Here is a 19,509-nt window from a genome sequence, read left to right on the forward strand (position 1 = left end):
TCTGTGTCATTCTCTTAGGGATCGTTCACACAGAATGCATTTTTGCTTTGAAAAATGCGAGAAGTGGCAGTGGAATGGGGAAAAACTGTTTTCTAAAATTTGATTGAACTGATTTTACCTCAAGTGCCACGTTTTGTGTGATGCTGACGCAGGAGCCGGCCAATAATGAGTCAGCGTTCTTCTCATCACTTCATGAAATTATAAAATTGAACCACTGTAGTCACATAGACTATTTTATGTCTTTAGTACATTTCTGGACCTTGTAAGTGGTGGTTAAATTGCCGTCTATGGACGAGTCAGATACCTCTCAGATTTCATCAAAAATATCTCAATTTGGGTTTTGAAGATGAACAAAGGTCTAACGGGTGTGGAATGACATGAGGGTGAGTAATTAATGACAGAATTTTTCATTTTTTGGTGAACTAATCCTTTAATTGTGATCTTCATTTAAATAATCCAAAATAATATTTGCTCATATATATATATATATATATATATATATATATATATATATATATATATATATATATATATATATATATATATATATATATATGCATGCCTATTTTCAAAAACCAAAAAAGCAACATGATTAATGTAGTCCAACTCATGAATGGCTTTTACGAGCCAGTTTTTTAAGTTAATGGCTTCAAAACACAAGTTACCGGTTTGAATCAGTATGAAACTGCATTTGTATGCACATTCTAAGTGAAATTTAACCAAATAAATCAGAATCAGTATCAAATCTAAACTAGACCCTGTGAATCAGAATTGAATCAGCATTATCTGTATTGATACAGTGCATTGATTCTTTCTTAAATTGTGGTGGCAACTTTCTTGTGCTCAAAAAAAAAAAAATACATGCCTGAGTTTGGTTTTATTCATTACAAGTGCATTTCCCCAAACTCCTGGAAAACATAACTCTGCTCTTCCAATCACGACCCTGTACACATGCCATATCTATTATTCATGTATTCTAACCTGTCCTCATCAAATTATTCCTGTCCCCTCAATGTCATATCAATTTTACTGCGATTACAAAGCAAACAATTCAATATGACATTTGGACCTAAAAATACGCCTGCGAATGCTGTCGTGTGTTATCAAAACCAGCGATAAAGTTACAATGCATAACAAGTGGTGCAGCCACAACTAACTTTTAATGATAGCTCTTTGAAGCCATTTCCTAGCGGAGAACAGGAAGTTAAGAAAGACTCAAGCGAGAGTGACATGGAAAGTAGGACCCAAGTGCTAGTCTTTTGTCTCCACCTGATCAAATGGCAGCCGAGCGGAAAGGCGCAGAGCCCCCTTCTCCAAACGCACGTACCCGGCTCAGTGGCGTCTGCCACACGTTCGCCTGCCTCGATGCAGGTATCAAAGACCAGCTCGCCTCTCCCACAGACGTCGGAGTGCCAGCCGCACGGCGGCTTTCATAGCACAACAACAAGGGGAAAATGTGGCGGGGGAAGAGTCGGGACTCTGAGCTCCTTCAGGGATTTCCTTATCGGGGGCAAAGCAATCCCCTCTGGACCTCATCCGCATAGGCTTGATTATTCAAGGCATTACAAAGGAATGAAAATAACTCACAACTCAAAGCCACTGTCGTTTTTTTTTTTATACCCCTTATTTATTATCATTTCACTGCGAGAGAGTGTGCCCAACACCCTGCTAAAGTTTAAGAAAATGCAACCACAGAGAACAAATACAGACCAGACAATTTAAAAGATACAAAAAGGAAACAACTTGAACTAGAGTGCGAAGGGGATTACGAGTTCTTCTTAGGCCTTCCTCTGCTTTTCTTCACCGCTGGCTCAGAGGAGGCCTGAGCTTCTTTCTTCGCCGGCCGCTTCGCAGGACTCGCCGCCTTTTTGGCCCCATTCACTTCTAAACAGGTTACATGTTCATTATAAAATATTTACCATAACCACTGTTACTAAATTTGACGAGGACAGCTAAAAAAAAAAGTTCAGCTAGAGGTTACTCTAAGGTCCATAAATATGGCTTACCCTTCTTCTGTGGAGCTCGCCTCTTCTTTGCCGGAGCGCCTTCGGTTTCATCAGCAGGCTGGTCTTTTTCCTCGGCCTTCTTTCGCTTGGGAGTCTACCAGTCAAAAATAAAGACACAAACATGGGGATAAAAAGATGGAAGAGCAGTGGTCATTTCACTTGCCTACAGCAACCTTGGAGGAAGTTCAAATCAAATATTAAGAAGGGACCCTTTGCTCTACATGCACATGAAAACGACTGCATGCGCCTTCAGCGTTGTGAACGCTTGAGGAGATTTAATTATGATTCAGCTATCCAGTAAATCTGACAGGAACAAATAATATTATTTGAATGTCACATGCAATACATGTGTACTACCATTCAAAAATGTATGGTCAGTAAATTGTTAAAACATTGATAATAAAAAATGTTTCTTGAGCACCAAATAATTTCTGTACGCTGTACGCTGATGATTCGGTTATTTATTCTCCAAGCAGTGCTGGTTTTCAACAGCTGTTAAATATATGTTCTGATTATGGGATCAAATATGATGTGTAGAACAAAAGGTGATCTGGATTTTCCAGATTTTTATCTGGCAGGGCAAGTACTAAATATTTGCACTAAAATAAAATATTTGGGACATATCATTAATGATGAAATGGGTGATGATGAGGATATGTACAGGCAGCGCCATGTCCAAGCTAATATGTTGGTAAGAAAATTTTATATGTGTTCAGATCAGATTAAGATAAACCTTTTTAGAACATTTTGTACTTCTCTTTATACTGCTCCTTTATGGGTCAAGTTTAAAAAAGTGAGTTTATGTAAGCTTCAGACTGCTTACAATGATTGTATGAGAATTCTCTTGAAAAAACCAAGGTGGAGCAGTGCAAGTAATCTGTTTTGTATGTCAAGAGTAAGAACTTTTATGGCTTTAATGAGAAATCTGATGTATAAATTTATTTGTCGGCTGGATAATTCAGAGAATGCTATTATTATGCTGTTGTCGAATCCTAGGCAAAGTGTGATCCAATACCAGTCATCTATGAGAAAATATTGGTATAATTGTCTTTTTTAAAAATTTTGTATGCATATTGTATGTCTCTTTTCTAATGGACCTTGAGTCTGGAAATAAAAGTTGAATGAAAATCAGCATATTAGAATAATTTCTGAAGGATCATGTGACACTGAAGACTGAAGTAATGATGCTGAAAATTCATCACAGGAACACATTAAACATTAAAATAGAAAACAGTTATTTAAAACAGCAATAATATTTCGCAATTTTATTTTTATCAAATAAATGCAGCCTAGGTGAGCATAAGAGACTTCGGTAGCCCTTTATTTTACAGTCCTGTTCCCCATGTACATACTATGTACTTATTATCATAATTGCAATAACTGGGTAACAACTACGTACTAACCCTGAACCTACCCCTAAACCTAACCTTAACCCATGTAGTTACCTTATAAATCCCAGTACTTTCTTAGGTAAGTACACAGTAAGTACACAGACTGTAAAATAAAGTGCAACCGAGACTTCTTTCAAAAACTTACCAAACCCAAACTTTTGAATTCAATATTGAGAATCTTTCTTAAAACTCCAAATAATAAAACCTACTATGAGTTAATATGAACAATTTCATCAATCAAAAATCCTTTGGTTTTTTTCTCCTCAATGAAAACTCTAACATGGAAGCTCAAGTCCTCAATTCAAGGAAATCATGCTAACCGAACCAGGGGTTATGAAGAAGATGCACTTAACGACAGCAATCAAATTCTCCCTTTTCTTCACTCAGACTGCATAATGAATGCTCGCCCCTCTCTCGGACTTGAACTATCATCCTTACTAGCCCCCCCCAACACCCCCTCACATTTCCCTTCCATTTTGCCAATTGCTGCCTCATGATTACCATCCAGACCCTGCTGAGCTGAACAGATTGGCTCGATAATTACATACAATAACGGCAGTGGGCAGGTAACCCTCAGCTGGCATGGGCCAGCTCCCTGGTGGCACCTTCCATATGCAAACTGCATTGTGGGAAGCGCGGAGAGTCCGTCCCCTCCCGTCGTAAGTGCGGCTCGCTGATTGTCGGCCCGCGCCGACTCCAAGGTTACCGTGTCAGCAAATTTGTGATACATTAGCAGGGAATAAACACAGGCACTCAGGACCTGTCTGTGGGAGGAAGAGGAGGGGCCACTGGGATAAACACCCGGGCGCTGGAGAGAACCTGAGATGCAGACGGCTTTGTTGCCAAGAGCTCTTTGTGCCGGACCCCATGAATGAAGCCACAGTCTTATCATTTTCACAAAGTATATGCCATCGAGGGCATCTTTGAGGACTCGGACAGTTTGTTTTACACAAAATACATGACGGCTGCAGAATTCACATCTAAAGATCATTTCGCTTGAAATCCAGATAACACGATTCAATGATTAACAACCTCTTTTGCAAGTCTTCAGAGATGCGGTATTATTTCAGAGTGAGATCTCATACCAGCTGACACCTTGAGGGTGTTGACTGCACTATAAGATAAGAAACTAAGGTCAAATTACATTCTTCCGCTTGAAATAGAGATAAATACTAAAAATGAAGATTTTAAACTAACAATTCATAAAAATATTAACATCGTGACACTTCCGAGGTAAAATGAGGTGAGCGAGGGGCACATTTGTGTGTCCAAATAAGCTCAAGAAAAGCTTGTTAAAAGCATTGCACGTTAATCGTATTTGAAAATCAATGCACTCGACCGCATTTCCTACTAACCCGAGCAATTGTCTTGGATCGTGTGTGGGCATTTTCAAATTTGAATCTGCTTTCAACAGGTAAACAAATTATAGGATGTTGAAATGGCTTGTTTTAAATGCTGGGCTTCAAAAAGGGACTGTAAGAGCATTTTCAATGCGCCGTGAACGAGGGAGAGTGACAGAGGTCGGTTGTTTGATGTTCTACTGAAGGTGGCTCTCACCTTGACAGAGGGCGGGCCAGTGCCATTAGTTGACACGGTGAAGTCCAGCTTTTTGTCATCTGTTGCCCCTATGGTCTTCAGGCCTTGCTGGAAAATACCTCGCAATTTTGCATAATCTGGCTTGTCTGTGTATCCGAGAGCCTTGACCTCTTGCATGAACTTCCCCATTTCCTCTGGAAATCGAAAAAGACATTAAAGCACAACATTTAAATCTTAATGCAGATGGATTTATTTATTCAGACATAGCGATACAGACGCACACAGCTAAAGACACTTCTGGGTCAATAAACAAATGAAGAGCAATTATGTGTGTGATTAAGCGCAAGTTACTTGGACCTCTGTCTTAAAGTTCATCTCAACACGAACACGCAAGAAGTCCAACGTTTATAAGGCGCATGTAGGTTTGTGCTTTTAGCATAGACAGAACAGTCCCTGTAGGGCAAGGTCTTCACAGCAGACGCTCACACTTTAACCTTCAGGCTAAGTTTAGAGGAGAGAGGCTGACATTTGTCACTTTGTTCCTTATACTTCTCCGCTCACAAACTGTTGTTTACTGTCGGCTGCTAAAATAGTCACACCAAACAGAATTAGTCGTGATGGCCGTGCTAACAGTGCCGCCTCCCATCACCCCGGTGTTGTGATGCACCGTGTACGCACAAGACAACAGCCTGAGGAGGGATCTCGCCGTCTGCCGCGCGGCTGTCACAGGGCTTAAGAACTGCCATCACATCAGCGACTGAGCAAAGGGAGCCAATGACATCTTTGATTTTTAAATGACACAAAGAAAGAACGCCCTAAAGTTCTGCAAAAGTACAGACTGCCACACACTGACTGCATAACTAGGCAATGCAGAGGTCGAGAACGGAGATGGGTGAAAAACAAGTTTGTTTAAAAACTTCATCTTTTATTTATTTCATTGCTTTGTGGTCGAGCGGGGTAGCTGATACAATGGTTACGCACACTTTATTTTTAGATTTACTTAACATTTCACTAAAATGTCAACAGAAAATGTGTATATGTATAAAAAGTGGAAATTAATCACGCTCCAGTTTAAAGTTAGCGTGCGAAGTTGCAGGAATTAGCACAGAGCTGATAGATTAGCTCTAATTAAGGCTAAATCACCAGGTCCACACTCATTATAAAGAGAAGAGGCCCTCACGCTCTTGTTTGTACATCAGAGCTCGAAAGTGCGTCACTCCAATTACAGCTTGGCAGACAAACAAAAAGTACTACTGCAGAATTCACAGGTGCTTGTGCGGTCGCAACACGGTTAAAAAATAAATATGCTTAATTGCCATTTAGTTGTGAGAAACTGCTTAAGATTCAATACCGTTAACTGTAATACAAACTATATAATAGATATTTTACAACCAAAGTGCATTCATCTTTTTCAATATATGAAAGCTTCTCCTAAGAACTTAAATAATGCACTGTTTTTTCTCACCTGGTTTATTTTCTGAAGTGAAACAGCTTTTCAAGAACTCATCAATATTGTCTCTACACCTGAGGAGAACAATATTTAAAAATGAAACAACATCTTGGAAAAGTATCTATTATAATTCATTAAATCTAACCCATTATTATGTGTATCCAGAAATTTGTTGTAAGGCAATTAAGGGAAAAAAGAATTAGTTATATTGCAAAGAGGCATTTTTTTCCCCATGCAAGTTAATATTCATTAGCCATTATTCATTATTCATTGGCAAAAAATAAGGTATATTACATCTTGGTTCAGAAAAAAAGTAAAACCTTAAAGTGAGATTAAAGTTTCTCACCGGAGTTTGGAGTCTCTGACATACAGTGGGTCCTGAAGTTTGTCCTCCCAGGGCAGACGGCCACAAAGCCACTGGATCATGCAGTAGCCCATGATTTCCAGGTCTGCTCTTCTTGAAGGGGCTGAAAATGTAATATTTTTCCCCACAGAGAGGAACATTAACAGGCCATTTTTAAGGGGTTTCCTAACTTTGTAGTATCTGATGCAAAGTATCATTACATCAACATTTAAAAACATTATTTCTCTGTATAATTTTTCCATCACAAGCTTCATGAAAATAATTATGTAAGGATGTCCTGCAGGGGAGGGGTTAAAAAAATATAAATTTTTTGCCTAGTCTAAAGTTAAAGAGTGACCGATAGATTTGATAATTCTAATTTATTACCGACTCCTTTGTGCGCATCAATACTAGTAAACTCAATGGTCCCGTCATGACACCTCTTTGGGTCTTCTTTGTACTCCTTTGGCACTCCTTCAGGAGAGTATCTATAGGCCAATCCATAATCCACTAAATATACCTGGGTTAAACAAATGAGACAGAAAAAAACAAAACAAGTCAGAATCAAATGCTTCCTGTGCAACAAATGTAAATCATTGCTATAATTGGAAAATAAATATTATTTACCGATACAACACATCCAAGATAATAAAGTCAACAGAATCTTTAAGGTTAATTCACATATGCAGCTGCAAACAGACTGATTGCCAATTAGCAGTATGTGTCACATTTAAAAGAGGTCTGACAATTAGCACTTTGATAGCAGAGTTTTCAAAGCAACAGGAAGCAGCTAACAGAGTTCCAAAGATACTAAAACAGTCAGTGCACAAATTGCAGGTGCACCAATTACACCCCCAAAAAGTGCAAAATTATTTGATGTGTCCAGGTAAAGTGTCTCAAAAATAACTGCATACGCCAATTTGCAACATTCAAGATTAACAGCTCACCTACAGTGACAAACATCGCTAACTTTTAAGAAAAAAACTATTTAAACAAACTTTATGTCATGCGGTGTACAAAGCTGCATGACAAACACATGACAAACACCCTGGGCTTCTGAAAATTTATACAGTCTGATGAGTCACTTTTTACTCTGCGTTTTACATCTGGACATGCTTACATTTGGAGATCAAAATGTCTTCAACCCACACTGCCAACTGTTAAACAGTTTGTAGGATGGTCAGTTCTCTCACATGAGTCATTATTCCTCTACAAGATTGCACAAACAAGGTTGTACAAATATAACACCATTTTACTGGACCAGGTGAATGCTTCAAGGTTAACATTCTTCCTTAATGATGTTCCAATACTGCAAATGTTTTCAAAAGATTGCGATCTTGATTCAAACACCCACACGATCTCATCCTAAAAGACAACGATTCGCCTGTGTCTATTAAACATTTGACAAAATCACACCGGAAGATTCAAATGTGTGTTCGCGCTGCCACTGAACCAGAGAGCAGTTATCATGTACTGTAGGTATGAAACAGCTTCACAGTCTTTTAAACTGCATAGTTTTGTTATTTCTGTGTTACATATATTCATATTAAATCGCAGAAGAAATGGGATAATGGGATAAATCACAAGCTTCAGAGGGTGTGAGAATACTAAGAATCGGTTTACATTGCTTTCTTACCATTGTTTTGTATGTGTGTGTGTGTGTGTGTGTATACTTTCAGTGTGAGAGGCAAAAAAAATTGTTGTACAGCTGTACAATGACAATAAAAGCTATTCTATTCTATTAAAGTTTATAGTTTGGATATAAACACTGATGTCTACAGTAGAGATCAAAATAGAGCAAATCACCTTTTGAAAGAAACGTAGCGCTTTAAATAATGATTGTATCGATTACATCATTACAATCTCCACCTGGTGGCAACAAGTGACTGTTAAGAATGTATTTGTCATTGAATCATTCAAGAAATTCATTCAAAAATGCTGATTCATCCAGTAATAAAACAAGTGAAGTCCTTATGAGTGAGTCATTAAATCATTCATTCAAACTGTTTTTTTAAAATAATACATTCAGACTAATTACATTTTAAATAGACTGCAGCAATTAACATTTTGTCAGAATCTCTAGTAAATTGTTATTTTGTTTAGCTGTCTGTTGAAAATCATGATCTTTGTTTGAAAAAAAAAAAAAAAAAAAAATGTGATTCTCAAATCATGCAGCTCTATAGTCAGATGAGCCAAACCTTTTTATTTCCAGTGTAATCTAAAGATCTGCATTTTACTGAACTTTTCAGGAAGTTCTAGACAAAAACATTCACAAACTCTCAAGAAAACAAAACATGTTTCATTTTGTAAAAAACTCAAATCCATTCAAATCCATTACTGATTGATCACCTGACTTACTAAACTGTATGTTAACATTATTTGAGATGTTAATTTAGAAACCACTTGGATAACTTGTGAGTTTACTCTGTGAAAGATTCATCAGACTTTTAACTGGTAACTCATGAGTTTGATAACTCATTTGTTATAAGATCTAGTTCATAAGTTATTTACATTCAGTTCAGAATTCAAAGGAAGAGCCTACAATTAGTTTTAAAAACCATTATCTTATGTTCCCATCACACAATAATATTTCAAATTCCTATATCCGATTGAAATTAAACTATCATTAGACATTTCTACTATTTAGTCTACAACCGGTGCATTTCAGTGTCTGTGCACTTTATTCACACATTTATAAATCATAGAAATACATGTATTCAGAAGCAAAGAGAAGACCCAAGCAATTTATAAAAAAAAAAAAAAAAAAAAGGATGCACACAGTCACCAAGTAAACAGCAGCTAATCCCAAGAGGCCGAGTTTTAAATTGTGACTTTAAAAATAGCAGCTTAATAATACACCACTGATACATTATTAATCTTCAAATTAAATATTTGCCCCTGCCCAGCCCCCAAACCTTATTTGCTAGAGACAGCTTCAATACTGTCTCTAATCTCTCCAGTTTATGAGCCGCATTAAAGGCTTAAATTGTTTTGCGTTTTTTCCCACCCAAATCTCATTAACAGATGGAAAAAAAAAATAAGACAAGTAGTTTCTTACATTGCAAATCACTGGTACTCCAATTAAAAGAAGTAGTCCTGCAGTCTACACACACTGCTTTCTACATCTCTACAGTTAGAGCTGTACAGCCATGGCAACAGAGATCTGTTAAACTTGTGGAAGGCTTGAAACAAACCTGATTGGGGTTGGTGTAGGACAGAAGAAGGTTGGAGGCTTTGATGTCTGCATGCACATATTCATGGTCATGGATGTACTCCAGAATGTCAAGCTAGAGAGATGAAAGATTTGTTAGAATATGAGATTTTATAATAATAATACTAAAACAGGAATATAAGATTTTCCTTCCACTGCCTGCAATGCCACAACAGTCATGTTGAAATATTCTGTGCATGTTTAACTTTGATTGTGAAATTGATTATGCTTATTGACAAATATATTTGATAATTATTAGTATATTTTTGTACAGAACAGTGGGCCTCCCTCATTGCTCATTTTATTTTGGTAACCCCACCTATTATTGGATATTGAAATGAAATAAATTAATCATGAGTGACAAGTGGGTATTTCAATGACAGCAATAACATGAAATATTTGCCTTGTTAAAAAGTCAAAGTGAAGTACCAAGAAATCTGTTATAAAGATCAACAAAACAAACAAAACTTGGTGCACCATTAACCTCCCAGCATAGTTTACTTCTTTTGATAAAGTACAGTTGGAAGAAACCTACAAGTCTGAGGCCCAGCTGAAGAACCAGTTTCCTTGGAAATTTCTTTCCGTTTTCCTCAAATTTCTTCTGTAGATCTGTTCCAAATCGATCCATGACCATAAATCTGTACCTGTCATGAAGATTAATGTGAAATCATTACATTTAAAGGGTTAGTTCAAATAGTTCAAAATTATCCCATGATTTACTCACCCTCAAGCCATCCTATCTTCTTTCAGACAAACACAATCAGAGATATATTTAAAAATATCCTTGCTCTTACAAGCTTTATAATGGTAGTAAATGGGGGCGTGTTTTGAAGCCATCACGTCATGGGGTTACTCATTTGGCGCAAGTCGACTTGCACAGTATGCGTACGATCGTCTGGCGGAAGCTAGTTATGTTACTTTTTAAAGTTTTAAATATGGATATTTTTCTTACAAAAACCCATCACTTCACTTCAGAAGGCCTTTATTAACCAACTGGAGCCATATGGATTACTTTTATGATGGATTAATGCATTTATTTTGGGCTTCAAAACACACCCCCCCTTGGAAGAGCCAGGATATTTTTAAATATAGATTGTGTTCGTCTGAAAGAAGATAGTCATATACACATTGGATGACTTGAGGGTGAGTAAATCATGGAACATTTTTAATTTTTGGGTGAACTATCCCTTTAAGTGGCATTCTTGTGTGTTTTATTAATAGCAATACAAATAAAAAAATAAAAAAAAAAAAAAAAATCACATAAGATGTCATGTTAATCATTATGTAAAATGGTGAAGTTTCCTACCTCTTACCACCTTTCTCATGAAAACCAGAGCCCCAATATTTTGGAACTCCCAAATACTCAATTTTCCTTGACTTCATCCAAGCCCCAACTGAATCAAAATATTTAAAAAAAATCTGTCACAAACATGATTCAAAACACAAACAGTGAAAAGAAGGAACACTACAGTGAGACATCAGTTCAAACTGAACTAAGACAATCACACTAACAGTTAATTGCAATCACATGATCAATTCATAAAGTGGGCAAATTATAGAAAACTTTTATTCTTTAAACTTGTTGGTGCTCAAAGTAATATAAGAGTATTCCTTGGGGACCAAACTGCGAGTGTGCCGCAAGGTAATCTGCTGGTGGGACAAATATTTACCAACATTACAATATTCCAATGAATAAAACATGAGCATTCCTTAGTAATATAGCAGTTAATTGTCAAGGGAGACTGACATTTGGATTGTTATTAAATAAAGCGCAATACTGTGGCCTTGGGGCAGCCATAAGAGCCACTAAAGGCAGAGAGTTGCGGTTTGTCTGTCTCCATAAGGCCCTCAATGGTGAGCTCAGAACTTTCTTTAATTAAAAGAGTTGCTCTTCGACTTTTTTCAGTCTGGCTCATCATATGAGGGTGTGTTTGCAGTCACAAGGGCATACTTAGATCAGGTTTGGCAGCCCGCATGTAGAACTTCAGTTCAGAGAAAAGAGGGCCATTGTCACTTGGCTCCTGCAAGACACACCAAAAATATCTGACATTTAGAAAAAAAAAAAAAAAATATTATATACATATACATATATATATATACACACGTGAACCCACATGCATAAAAAAAAAAAAAAAGACAGCAGAAGGAAAGTGTACGTCCATATTACATATGTCATTTTAAAAAGCAATAAATTAATTATCTTATTTGGCTTGCTTGTAAAATGTAAACCTCGAAAATGTGATTGGTACATGCTCATGCAAAAGTTGCTAGGAAGCTAGATGTTTGTTAGGATTGCTGGATAGATGCTTCTTTTTGATATTAGTATGGTTACCTTTAATGTAAGTCTATGGCACTTTTTTGTTCAAGTTATCATCACTTACCACTTTAATGACATAAGGTGCATCAGCGCCAACAGTTCTTGAAGAGTCTTCATTAGCTAAAAGGATAAAAAAGGATAAGGATGACAAAATTGCATTTGACCAACTGATAAATAAATCCAAATACAGCATTAGAACTTCCTACTTTTTTTAATCTTACCGAGGTACAGCAGGCCAAAACCTCCCTGTCCAACAGCAGATCCAAGCTTCCATTTTTTCTTTCCGTTATCCGTCAGGACTTCTCCAGGTGGGAATTCTTCAGCCAGTTTCCTCTTGGCTGGAGCTCTCGCCTTCTTCAACCCAGCTGCCTTGGACTTGGGTGGCATTTTACCAAATGCTTTAAAGTATCAAACAAGAGAAACCCAAGCTTTATTACAACGGAATTGAGGACCATTAGGTTTAGAACAGGGCGGTATATCGAAGTTTGTACGATACATCGATATATTTTTATAAACGATATAGAATGAGGCGATACAGTTTATATATACAGTAGTTTGCACATCTGAAAAATAGTGGACAGAGTGAGCTGCTGTGGGGAAAGTGCATAATCCTCTTTGTCCTAAACATGAGACATGCTTTATATTAAGGGCTTCAAAATAATTCGTAAGATATAATATAGTTAATGCTTATAGTTTAAAGTGGCTTGCTCTGACAGATACTTGTGTTTTGCAGTGCTTTGAAATCGGCCATCACTATATAAGTATTTATTTAGCTTTTTTGGTGCACCAAAAATATTTTTGTCGTTTTATAATATTAATATTGAACCACTGTACTCACATGAACTGATGTAAATATGTTTTTAGTATATTAATGGATCTTGAGAGAGGAAATGTCATTGCTGGCTATGCAGGCCTCACTGAGCCATTGGATTTCAACAAAAATAATTTGTGTTCTGAAGATGAACAAAGGTCTTACGGGTGTGGAACGGCATGAGTGTGAGTAATTAATTACATTATTTTCATTTTTGGGTGAACTAATCTTTTAGATAACATTTTTTTTTTATTCAAACAGATATAAGTAGAAAATACAGAGATATATACTGTATATTTTTTGTCCTAAACATTTATTTTGTCCATATGACCCAGCCTATTTAGCTTTATTTCTCATTTTATACATTTTTCATTAAAACATTATATATAGAGTGAATAATCTAACATAAAACTTCACTTAAATTCAGAATGTCTATATAAATCCTTTTTATTATATACAAACTTCAATGACATTTTAATATTTTATTTTCTATGACTTTTACAGACCTTGAAATCACATTTTTGAAAAATCACTAACAAGTCTAGATTTTCTATGACCATAGCAACCCAGCCAGTGTCAAATATTTGCTTACGTTTGTTTAGTGTCCAACAAATACTGCAAAATCATAAAATTCTTCTTTCTTTTTTTTTGTTCCAAAATAATACTAATAAAACACCTATATATATATATATATATATATATATATATATATATATATATATATATATATATATATATATATATATATATATATATATATATATATATATATAGGGTAGAATGAAAAGAACTTCTAAGATTGTTAATGTGGTCTTAGACATTTGGACATCACAATAAAAAATGAGCCTGACCATCAGATGTAGTCTCTTCATGATTATGGACATAGAATCTTAAGCTACACTGAACACATGTGCTTTCAGAGATACAGGCCTACTAACAGTTACACTACAAGTAAAAACAAGACTAGGGCGTGTGACTGACACAAAGGCAAGTTTTTGTGTCTTAAAAACAGTACATATATTGAATAGCCAGACTTTCAGCATGGCAGATGTATTCGTATGAGCACTACAATTAATGACAATGTCAGTGATAACATTTGTGTTAGGGATACAGTTTCAGTTTGCAGTCCTGCCAATGATGCTGTTTGTTTCACTTTTATATTTAAAAGAAAGACAGGCATTAATAGCTTTTCATAGTTTAACTTTGTTTAGGAATGATACAAGTATTTAAGAGTGATAAACAGGCAGTTATGTCACACAATATTATCAATGTAAGTGGTGCAGAGTTATTTATATTGTATTTGAGGGGAAACTGCGACTTAATTTCAACTCGCTATGCTAGCAGAGTTAGCTGCCTTATTACGGCTTTGTATCAGAGCAGAGCTGATGATTTGTACTCATAATCCTCTAGTAAACACATACGGACATGACGCTTTATCAATGCAGATCGAGAATATTCTACTAACCTTTCCGCGCGTAAGTAGCAGGTTGTAACAGCTCTTCCTCTCCAAAGTTCCCGCAAACGGCTCTTCAGAGTGAAGCTCAGCGAATGCGATTGGTTGGAAAGAGAGCTGCGTAGTTCCGGGTTTTTGCAATGCTTTATGGGATATGTATTTTTCATTTGTTTTTCCACAAACAGTTACAGTAGTCAAAGTATATAATATAATAAATATGAAAATTTGAAAAGTGCTGGAAAGTATTTTATCTATTTTGCAAAAAAAATGTCATTTAGAAAATGTATTGCAGTGTTTCTTTTTCTTTACCGAATGACTGTATTATATTGTCATTGATTCAGTTGTGTTTTTGGAGGTGGTGGAAATCTGTAATATGAACATAACATGAATATAAATTTAGCATAAATTATTTCTCAGAAAGTTTAAAAATAACATTACTTGTGGCTAGAGAAAAATACAATATTTGTCAACTTTAACCATAAAATTTAATATATATATATATATATATATATATATATATATATATATATATATATATATATATATATAGAGCGCTTTCCATATATTTTAGTCCAATTTGAGTTTGTCTTACTCTCTCATACTGTTACACATTTAATCTAAAGTGTATTTACAACAGTGTGTAACCCTCAAAAAAATATTTTAGGCTCTGTTTCCCCCTGTGCATATTTGATGTTGACTTATATAGAGTTCTACTAGCGTTGAGAGGCACATCATTCATGAATAATTGAGTATGTAATGTGGTATCCTGTAACTGTTTTGTAGAAGTGCTATGCTGCGAGTTTAGGTTTTCTTTTGGCTAGTGACTATTAGGCTACAAAAGAATGACACAAGAATTGACAGAAGCAGACTTTGGAGGACATTTCATGGTTTGGTTTCTGCAGCAATAAGGGAAACATGATGTGTCCAGAGATGTTATCATATATGATGGATTTTATAGTTCAGAGGACTGACGTCTGAGCTAATGGGCTGTCTGACATAGAAGTACATGACATCAGAGCTACATATTGATGGAAATTTTGGTTAGTCAACTTTGCGGGACATCGCTCATTGCAGAAAAATGACAGGGCACTCAGAGGAAGACACAACATCTCTGTCTGTGAAGGAGGGCAGAGAAAAACGTGTATCATTTCCCCCAGATGAGGAGATGGTGTCTGACTTTGTGGAGAGCAGGGTTCAGCTTCAAGAGGGTGAGATGGCATTGATGTTATGCTGACAGCTGTGCTTGACTTTGTTCATGTAACATATGTCACAAAAGCAACATTAATAGTTATATATTAATAGTTGGTGGGTTTGGGGTCAGTAAATTTTGTTTATGTTTTTGTAAGAAGCCTCGATGCTCACCAAGGCTAAAAGTATTTGGCAAAAATACATTCAAAATAGTAATATTGTGAATTGTTAATATGCTATAGGCTATATTACAATTTTCAATATATTATAAAATGTAATTTATTCCTGTGTTGGCAAAGCGGAATTTTTAGCATCAGTCTTCAGTGTCACATGATCCTTCAGAAATCATTCTAATATGCTGATTTGGTGAAACATATTTCTTATTATTATCAGTGCTGAAAACAGTTGTGCTGCTTAAAAGGATAGTTCACCCAAAAAAATTTCAAATTCGCTTTACTCACCCTCAGGCCATCCAAGATGTAGGTGTCTTGTTTTCTTCAGTAGAACAGCAAAGAAGATTTTTAGCTGAAACCGTGGCCCTCTGTGATTCAAATAATGGAAGTCAACGGGTGCCGTCACTTTGAGATTAAAAAAAAAACATATGCAGACAAAACAAAAATGAATACCCATGGCTCCTGACATTGAGGTCTTAAGAAGTGAAACAATCGGTCTATGCAAGAAACTGAACATTATTTACAACATTTTTACCTCTAATCCAAAACCTTGGCAAATGGTCTTGTCGCATAATGACGTATGCCAGGAGCAAACTCACACGTGAGCTGATGTTGTGTTTGTTTACAACAGGAGGGAAGACACAAATGTGTTGTATTGTTCGTCAAATTTGTACTTACTTGTGCTTACCGCAACCTATTTGCATGATCTCAATTGGGAAGTTTGACTTTTCATTGATTCTCAACATTTGAGCTCCTGCGTCATTATGTAACAAGAAGCTCGCACTCCAGACTTTTGTGAATTCACTCAGGACTATTTGCTGAGGCTGTGGATTACAGGTAATAATGCTGTTATAAGTAATAAGTTTCTTGCACACATTGATCGTTTCTCTTCTTAAGACCTCAATCATCTGGGGTATTCATTTTGTTTTGTCTTAATGTTGTTTTTTTTTTTGTTTGTTTGTTTGTTTTTTTTTTATCTCAAAGTGACGGCACTACTATGGAAGCCATTTCCGCCACTAAATAAAAAAATAAAAACAGTAATTGCGACTGTTTATCTCAGAATTCTGACTTTTTTTCCCGCAATTGCGAATTTATATCTCAACATTCTGACGTTTTTCCTCACAATTCTGACTTTTTTCTCACAATTGCGAGTTATAAAATCACAATTCTGAGATATAAACTTGCAATTGCGAGAAAAAAATCATAATTGCAAGAAAAAAGTTTTACACAATTGTGAGTTTATATCTCACAATTGTGAAAAAAAAGTCAGAATTGCGAGAATTGACTTTATATCACGCAATTGCGAGTTTATATCTCAGAATTCCGACTTTATAACTCGCAATTGTGAGAAAAAAAGTCAAAATTGACTTTATATCACGCAATTGCGAGTTTATATCTCACAATTCTGACTTTATAACAGTGGTGTAATGTAACAAAGTAATAATACTTTGTTACAGTACTTAAGTATTTTTTGGGAGAATCTGTACTTTACTTGAGTTTTTATATTTCTGTCAACTTTTACTTTTACTCCACTACATTTCCTAAATAAAATGTATACTTTTACTTCAATACATTTTCTCAAAGCATTTTCGTCACTTACTACAAAATAAAGTCGGAAAACACAGACTACAAGTAAGCATTTACAAACAAGTGCTCGCACAACTGCGGTTGATTTCATTTTCCGGGTTGGGTCCGTTGCTGGAGCGGCTGAGAAGAGTGCACTGTCATTATACAGTACGAGAGCGACCTCTAGAGGCGACATAAAAACTGTCACTGATGCCTCGTAGAGTTTGTTTTGACACGTGACGTGAGGCTGCGCACTGCACAGAGCGGGACACTTTAAAAACGGATTTAAAAGGACAACAAAACGGTATGTTATACAGCGTACACTACAGTTCATGTTTTCATATCATTATAAAGTAATTAGTTTGTTGAGTAGATGCTGCATTAGTGGAGAACAGTAGTTTGTTTGCTGTCGAGGCTGAGAGGATGCTAACATTAGTACCTCAAGCGGTTAAAACAATACAAAAACAAAAACACAAACTGTTTAATGTCACGATTTGCCATGCATTTGCATTAGTTCATTCATTATCCAGCGAAGTTGCATATTTAAACTGTATTCTCATCATGCAGCGACAGAAACATAACAAATCAGAAATATATTCGATTTCAGTTCTTTTTTTATCGGCACTGTAACACATATTGTGATTAGATGATCATCAAGTTTTCTAAAATAGATGCAAATAATGTGTGAAAGTATACATATAATAGACTTAGGCTATGCCTTTGTGTGTAAAGATGATAATTTTTAACCATGACTGTTTGGATTTATATGAAATTGTAACACTTTACAATAAGAGTCCATTTGTAACATTAAATAAGTTAACATTAAATAAGGCATTGTTCATTTTTAATTTCAACATTTATATTTTAACATTTTAAAGTTGTCTCTTACATTAGTTATAATGCACTATGAATTAACATGAACAATCAATGTATAATTAATATATTAGTATTTTTTATATTTAAAAATTACAATGAACATTTAGCCATTTTTTTTAATTCAAAGAAACAAAATGTAAGAAAGTTAAAACTGAACACAATTTTGCTGCTCAAACTGTGTATAGAACAATTTTTAATATTTTTTTTTTTGCTCCTTTTGTATTTTACATTTACTTGTACTTTTACTTTCAATACTTAAGTACGTTTAATATATATAAAAAAATACTTTTCGTACTGAAGTACAAAAAATGTCACATACTTTAAAACTTTTACTCAAGTAACATTCTAAACAGTGACTTTAACTTCTACCAAAGTAATTTTCTGGTAAGATATCTATACTTTTACTCATGTATGGTTTTCAAATACTTTATACACCAATGCTTTATAACTCGCAATTGTGAGAAAAAAGGTCAGAATTGTAAGATAAAAAGTCGCAATTACTGTTTTTGTTTTTTATTTAGTGGCAGAAATGGGCTTCCATACGGCACCCATTGACTTCCATTATATGAATCACAGAACACCAGGATTTTTTCAGGATCCTTTGATGAACATAAAGTTCAACAGAACAGTATTTATGTGAAATAGACTTTTTGTAGTAATGTAGCATTCTACATTATACTGTCACTTTTCATCAATTATTGATGACTAAAATTATTAATTTGTTTTAAAACAATCTTAAGTATAATATACATGTATATTCTTATCTTAAGTCATAATGTATAAAAAGTAAAGAAAAGAAATTAATGTAAAAATATGCATGCATGCTCTCATGGAGTTATTTCATTCCATTTTTTTTTTTTTTAATTAAAAATGGAATATTCTTGATGTGGCTCTAATATGTGTGTTTAACGTTTGTTCTGTTTTAGCTGACAGTCTCAGTCTGACAGATATAATTCTGGCCTACAAGCAGAGCTGTGAAAAAAACCACGTGAAACCAAACCCAAAGGCTCTTGATCAATTAAAGGTACTGTACAGTGGAATAATGTGCATTAAACAAACACGGCACTTCTCACGCTTTGATTTCTTGCTAATATTAGGTTATTTGTGCAGAAGATTTGGTTTGAAATAGCTATGTGTAATGAACATTATTTGGTGAAAATAACTTTGAAATGAAAGAAAGAAAGAGGA

The 19,509-nt window shown here is 35.4% G+C and overlaps 2 protein-coding genes across 2 annotated transcripts in view; one reads left to right on the forward strand and one right to left on the reverse strand.

Annotated features, from left to right (window-relative positions):
• Nucleotides 1-1,617: 1,617 nt before the first annotated feature.
• On the reverse strand, nt 1,618-14,683 carry vrk1 (VRK serine/threonine kinase 1). The gene is made up of 13 exons (XM_048190800.1): nt 14,531-14,683; nt 12,476-12,652; nt 12,319-12,374; nt 11,889-11,958; nt 11,244-11,331; nt 10,473-10,581; nt 9,921-10,013; nt 7,114-7,246; nt 6,730-6,850; nt 6,399-6,457; nt 4,955-5,127; nt 2,007-2,100; nt 1,618-1,884 (listed from the first exon to the last, which is right to left on the reverse strand). The coding sequence occupies exons 2-13, from the start codon at nt 12,639-12,641 to the stop codon at nt 1,766-1,768; spliced, it is 1,281 nt and encodes a 426-aa protein (XP_048046757.1). The 5' UTR covers nt 12,642-12,652; nt 14,531-14,683; the 3' UTR covers nt 1,618-1,765.
• Nucleotides 14,684-15,203: 520 nt separating this feature from the next.
• The window catches only part of si:dkey-288a3.2 (protein phosphatase 1 regulatory subunit 37), a 62,967-nt gene continuing 58,661 nt past the window's right edge, over nt 15,204-19,509 (forward strand). Inside the window, exons 1-2 of the mRNA XM_048190251.1 lie at nt 15,204-15,726; nt 19,248-19,439. Coding sequence (XP_048046208.1) covers nt 15,597-15,726; nt 19,248-19,439 — 322 coding nt within the window. The 5' untranslated portion in view covers nt 15,204-15,596. The remainder of the gene's footprint in view (nt 15,727-19,247; nt 19,440-19,509) is intronic.

This window comes from Megalobrama amblycephala, linkage group LG5, assembly GCF_018812025.1.
Source record: "Megalobrama amblycephala isolate DHTTF-2021 linkage group LG5, ASM1881202v1, whole genome shotgun sequence".
Classification (NCBI taxonomy): Eukaryota; Metazoa; Chordata; class Actinopteri; order Cypriniformes; family Xenocyprididae; genus Megalobrama; species Megalobrama amblycephala.